At 32.8% G+C, this 7,032-nt stretch overlaps 1 protein-coding gene across 1 annotated transcript in view; it reads right to left on the reverse strand.

The window, feature by feature from the left end:
* The window catches only part of LOC123679878, a 48,271-nt gene extending 44,133 nt beyond the window's left edge, over positions 1-4,138 (reverse strand). Inside the window, exon 1 of the mRNA XM_045617415.1 lies at positions 3,739-4,138. Within this exon, the coding sequence (XP_045473371.1) occupies positions 3,739-3,971 (233 nt within the window). The 5' untranslated portion in view covers positions 3,972-4,138. The remainder of the gene's footprint in view (positions 1-3,738) is intronic.
* Positions 4,139-7,032: the final 2,894 nt, after the last annotated feature.

A 7,032-nucleotide genomic window follows, 5' to 3' on the forward strand; every position in this document is an offset into this window, starting at 1 on the left:
TAAGTGTTTAAATATCATTCTAGAAAACTGGTTCTTAATTATCCCTAAACTTTCTTAACCATACGTTCGACTGTGAAGAATGAAAAAAAAATTGTAATAAAAACCGTCCGTTCTCAGAAGCTATGAAAGCTATTAGTCTGGAATAGTGTACAGGGTGTTTCACGTAAGCCGGTCACTGGGTTTTGTTGTGGCTTATCCTTTGAGCAATGAGCATTATTTAAAAGTGACCCATCACGATGATAGTATTTTCACGGGCTATCCAAATTTGTAATCGGAATAGCTTTCGAACCAAGGCATGGAAGGTTATCATAACATTTCTCCAAAAAAAAAAATGTTTTTACAAATTTTACTGGCTTTGAAAATGAGAACTCTCTCACCAAATGTTTCTTCATTTGAACTTTCCCTTTTCTGGAAAATGGAAATTTTTCCTTGCAAAATATACTTCATAATATTTTCCCATATTTTCTGAATGCTCAATCGCTTCTGAATCAACCTGAGTAAATTCAAATTTAATATTTGGAAAATATATCCATGTTGTCCGTGATTCAATAAATATTTAATTGTCAAATTTTTTGTTGGCGAAGATCTTGCTGTTATTGGGATCCCAAATTTTCCATTAAAATCGAAAATTTGTTATTTTACATAAGCGTACAGCTGTGCTTCCGCCGTTTTTTTCCTGAAATTCGAGGCTTTATTTTAAAAAACTGGTTATACATTTATGATTCATCTTTCTCCCATCTTTCGGGCTGTGTACGAATCCCGCGTGGAAAAACTGGTCATCTTTTGAGCCCACAAATCGATCCAATATTTTACTTCTTCATAAGACCGGAAGTGCTGGTCAGCCAGGCAAGGTGGCATTGATCGAAACAAGTGATAGTCCAATGGAACAACGTCTGGAGAATACGGCTGGTGGCTTCTTTCTTCAAGAGACTAGTTGAGCGTTTGAATGAAAATTCAGGCTTTATATTTTCGCTTGCATTATAATTGAGAATGAAAACTTCAAAATTTGACAATCGAATTTTTATAGAACCTTATACAACATGGAAATATTTTCCGAATATGAAATCTGAATTTGCTCAGGCTGATTTTGAATGGAATAGTTTGAAATAAATATGAAACTACAACAATATTTACGTATTCGGATTCGAATTCGAGCGTTCAGAAAATATGCGAAAAAGTATATTTTGCAAGGAAAAATTTTCTATTTTTTAGAATACAGGTTCAAATGAAGAAACAATTGGTGAGAAATCGTCTCCAGACCTTCTCATTTTTAAAACCAGTCAGATTTGCAAAAAAACATTATTTTGGAAAATAGTTTTTTCTCAATAACTTTCTATACCTTGGTTCGATAGTATTTCTCATTACATATTTGAACATCCCGTGATATCATTGTAATGGGTCACTTTTCAATATTGCTCCAAAGATAGGCCACAAAATCCAGTGACCCGCGCACTTGAAACACCCTGTACAATACCCTTCAGCATTTGTTTTCAAATGCTTTCGTGATCAAATACAATTCTAATCGCTCGGTCGGTAAGTCGTTTGATAGCTTTTTGATACAATTAGAAAATGCCAGGCTTTATAGCAGTGGATTTGTTTTTCAGTTTTTCACCTGAATTTCGCCTGAAACTTCAGTCAAAAAAGATATTTATTTTTAATTTTTATTGATAACCGATCCTTGAACAATAAATTTGTTCGTTGATATTAAAGTCTTTGATCAACAATTATAATTATATAATTTTGTTTAATTGTTTAATGTAATGCATATTCAGTGTTATCGTTTTTAATTTACCTTATGATTTAGAGACTTCGAATTAAGTTAATGAAAGTAAGCCCTATATTTTTTTCAAGCATATTTTTGACACTGGATAATTAATATTTACAATGTAAGTCACTTAGAATAGATGGAGTTTATAAACAGATTTGTAGATAAACCAAAGTTCTCCACAAATCATTTTGTGAATCAGGGAGCAGTTTTAAGGATTTGTTCATTTAGAAAAATCGTTCAGAATTGATTTTGAAAAAGGTATACTAAACGAACTAAAAAAAATATCTCTACCTCTCAAGAACATGAGATTACAGGGATTTAATAATGCCAGTATTATGAAGGGAAAAAACAAAAGTTCATTTTTACTCGCCAATTCTCAAATGAATTTGTTTTTCTATACAGGTTAGAAGTGGTTGGTTTTTTGTTAGTGAATATTTCCTGTATGTTATTATCAAAACTCTTCAGAAATGCCTTCAATTTTTTTGACTCTCGATTTTCCAATATTAATTTTTTGCATTCTGATAGATTGGTAAATTAGGTCTTTACTAAGGGCGGTATTTTTGGCTAGAAACGGCTCTGATCATTGAGCTCATTGGGAAATAATTTCGATATTTCAAAATCTATCCATCAGATTTCCCTGAAAATTAGTGTGTAGGTAGAATGGTAGATGCTAGACGATATAACAAGTGACCCGAGAGGCCGTTTCCTTCTATTTCATGTTTCCCTTTTTGTTCTTTTTTTTTTCTTAATTATTTTTTTTTTGTCTTACAGTATTCAATTTTTTCATATGATCATTCAATGTAAATCATGTTATTGTGTTTTACTCTACTCGGGGGAATAGCAATGCTAGACTTCGCCCCTAAGTAGAATGCATCTATCCAATAAAGGCGTTTATTATTATTATTATTATTATATAAGCAAGGGGATGGCCTATTGAATGATCTAGCCTCAATAGTTATAGATTTAGAAAAATTTGCCTAATGTCGTTCTTATATATCAATCAGAACCATGGAAAACTCGAGCAGAAATCGAAAAAACCTTATATTTCAGTTACAACAAACTATGCAGAATATGCAACTAGAATGGCGAAAAAAAAAATTAAGAAAGAACTGATGTGAAGCCAGGAGCTTGTGAGCGCTCGTACATTCATGGGGGAATTGGCATTCAGTGCAATTGGCGCATGAATAAATGAAAGCTCAAAAGCTCCTGATTTTCGAGAGTTTTTCTCGCCAAAAAACAGGGTGTTCTTCAATTGGAGATGCAAAGGAAAATTGAGATTCTTTGGATAATTTTAAGTGAAAAAAGTCTTATGAACATGGGCCTTCTTTTTTGTGATGATTAATGCCAATTTATCGAATCTTCATTATCTAATCTTCACTACAGATTGGGGGAAATAAGAACCAAAACATATAACTTATTGCAAACTTATACTGCAAGTATAACTTATTTATTCTTCACAGGCCACAGCTTACTAACTAGATCTTCCTGAGGATTACTATAGAGAATGGTTCAAATGTTTTCTCGTAATCGGTAGCAGATACGACAAAAACTTCAAGAAACCAAAAAGAGTAGTACTGGATGAAATGTTCTTTTTACATTTTTCTAAACTACCAGTAGTCCTCCATAAAAAAAATTTAGTGGAGAAAAGCGGTCATTCTTCCAGAAAAATTATCAACCTATAGATTTGCATTCAAAATTATCATATCAACTTTAAATTGGAAAATCTGAGCCAAATTTGAGTTGAAAATCTTTGTGAAGAGCAGGTTTTATAGGATAAAATTTGAAAAAAATATCAAACTCTAAAACAACCCGTATCTTGAAAAGAAAGCGTTTGTTTATACATAGTACTTTTTTCTTAAAATGATCCGAGGAATCTGACATTTTCGTTTGTACCTCAAATTTAGGAACTTCTTATATACATATACATTTTTATAAAACAACATTTTTTTCTTGTGTTAGTATGTACTCACTTATTGAAAAGAGTTTCCAGCAATTGCGCAGAATGAGGCAGCCCCTCAACAAGCAAATCCAAGGGTAGGTCTGAGGCAGCAGCCGCTATACTACTCGCCCCTAATTTCTGCAAAGCCTGCGCTGCTTCCCTGAACTGCCTACCCTCAGAAAGCACCAGAACACGCCTCAGCACCAAACGTGGACTCGAAGGGGATGCTCTCTCCCTTCGTATCCTGTCACCACACTCACGCATTTTCAAAAACAAAGTAACTTTTACCAAAAAATTCTCGAAGGAATTTCACTGAAATCAATTGTTCATGACGTCTGCACACTTGGAGCACAATTTGTTGGCGAACGTCTTCAGCGGACAGCACGTGCGATTTGTCTGATTAACCGGCTGTGATTGTGAGATCGAGAATTTTACTACCATGGGATGGTGAGGAGGTTCGCTGCTCTTGATGCCGCACTGTCTGGTAGAGTATGGATGGGAATCTCCCATGAGAATTTCTAGAGATCGAAGGATTGGTGATTTCCCAATTTAACTTGCATACACTGTGTCCGTAAAGTATGGAACAAATTCTTTTTTTGCTAAAGAGACCATTTTAAGAAATAATCCTGGAACACGTCGAATTTTGATTTTAATTTACCGTATTTTAAAATAATAATTTAATATACAGGGTGCATTACTTTCGACTAATGACGTCACCGTAATTTTTTTTAAATAGAACACCCCCAATTTTGTCTCAATTTTCCGATTACTTCAGCTCAGCTGATTCCAAAAATGTACCACGTGTTGATTCACAGGATGGTACAGGATGGACAAAAATACAATAGTTTTGTGTGTGCTCATTAAGTAAAGCGTAATATTCTTTATTAGTTGAATTAACAATATTATCAAAAATACTTATTGTCTAGCTGCAATTGGTTTGAATGTAACACCCTGTAGTTTGTTACATTTTTAGATTAATAAAAATGAGCTGTTTGCAAACATGTTTAGTACTAGCAGACACATGTTTAGTCTAGCAGGCAGAATATGAGAAAAATTATTTCTTATTTTTATACATTTGTATTAATCTAAAAATGTAACAAACTACATGGTGTTACATTCAAACCAATTGCTGCTAGACATATTCTTAATTTAACTAATAAAGAATGTTACGCGTTACTTTAAGAGCACACACAAAACTATTCTTTTTTTGTCCACCCTGTACCAATTGGAATCAACATCTGATACATTTTTAGAATCAGCTCAGCTAGAGTAATCGGAAAATTGATACAAAATGGGGGTGTTCCATTTAAAAAAAATGACGGTGACGTCATTACTCGAAATTCACCCTGTATATTAAATTATTATTTCAAAATACGGTAAATTAAAATAAAAAATCGATGTATTTCAGTATTATTTCTTAAAATGGTCTGATTAGCTTGAAATGAATTTGTTCCATACTTTACGAACACAGTTTATCTGTAAACGTTGGGAATGGGTATTAATAATTCACATTTCATATACAATTTTGTGGTCTACAAGTTTGCAATTGGCTCATGAATGACTAGCTTTCAAAAGCTCCTGGCTTCACGTCAGTGTTTTCACTTAATTTTTCTCGATATTATGCTTTGAATTTTTTCTAATAATTGTGATTACGTGGTTCACACGAAATTGAATAAAACTTAAAAATTGTTATTTTAAAATAGCAATTTGTTATTCTCAAATCTATCTATACCAGTCTTAACGTTTTCAATATGGGGACCCCTGCGACTTATTATAAAAACTGATTTTATTCTTACATTGAAATGTTTTCAATTCAAAAGAATAAAAGCATATACAAATATCTTTAATCTTTATCATAGGCATAACGGGGGGAAAGTTGTTTATTGGAGACATAACTTCCCTAATTGATTAGAAGAAATGAAAAAATTGCAAAAGTCATAACTTAAAAAAAAACAAAATTTATGAAAAATTGAAAGATTTTGGTCGTTCAAAGTGGGAGATCACCTCATGAGTCAACTCTAGTTATGCCAATGATCTTTATTAATCCCAACATGCACTTTTGTCCCACAATTTTGGCGTATTTTATATAAAGATGAATTGGAGATACAAATGAAAGTTTGAGATTCCTTAGAAAAGTTTAGAAAAAAATATAAACATGCAACCGCTTTGTTTTCGAGATACATCAGGGTCCTTCTTTTTATACGATACTCATGAATCATTGCTACAAACTGGGAAAATAAGCAACAAAACTTAATTAATAATTAATTTTTTCATCACAGCTTACTAACTGAGTGATTGATTTTTTTCTCGAAATCGGTAGGTATCAGAAACCACAAAACTATAAAAAACAAAGAAGTTAAATATCGAACCAAAGTTTTTTTGCATTTCTTTAAACTACTAGGGATCCACCAGAAAAACGAGGAAAAAATCGGGCACTGTTTTTAAAAAAAATATCACTCTGCAGATTTGCATTCAAAATTTGCATAACACGTGATGATAACTTTATAATTTGCAGTATATGCCAAAAAATCGAGTTGAATATAAATGATAGAAATGTACAAGTCAAAGACTCGCCCTGTATAGACACACGATATTCTTATTCAATATTCCCCTTGAATTTCTTAGGGTTCTGATGATGTGATTAGCTTATACGCAGGGTTTTCCAATAAGATGTTTCATTTTGAATAGCCAGCTATCTGGACAGTTGGCACTTTTGAAGTCAAATTTTAACATTTGATGAGTAAAAACTACGTTATTACTAAAAATGGAAAAATACCCGCTTCAACAATGCATTGGAATTGTTAAAATCACCTTCTCGGTCGGAAATAGTGCAACTGGTGGAAAAAATTGAGCCGGTAGGATAAGTTAGTGATGTGAAAAATCGATACCGTGTGCGTTACTTAAGAACAACTGAGAATATTACGTAGTGTTGACAATAACCCAAGTTTTTCAGTTCCTCGTCCATTATGGGAATTTGGCTATAATTGATGCTTTTTTATGACCGGAATTATAAAATATTGATGTGGACGATGTTTATTTTCTACAAGGCGAAATAATCGAAATTTTGCAAGAAAAGTTTCCTGGACTTGTTATTTATCCCAATTGGCCATCGAGATCTTAATAATATGACTATATCCATTCGAAATCAATTTATAGATTTTGTAGCAAAAAATCCAATTTCAAACTTTAGATATCCGGAGATCCATCTCTGCAGTGTGACACTTATTTTTAGATACAATGAAGTCGTAAAACCGAGCATTAAACTAGATAGGGAAGGCAGCTATTGTTATCTTAATTAATTTTGTATGAAGACCTCAAAAGCTGA

The sequence above is a fragment of the Harmonia axyridis genome, chromosome 5 (assembly GCF_914767665.1).
Source record: "Harmonia axyridis chromosome 5, icHarAxyr1.1, whole genome shotgun sequence".
NCBI classification, from domain to species: Eukaryota; Metazoa; Arthropoda; class Insecta; order Coleoptera; family Coccinellidae; genus Harmonia; species Harmonia axyridis.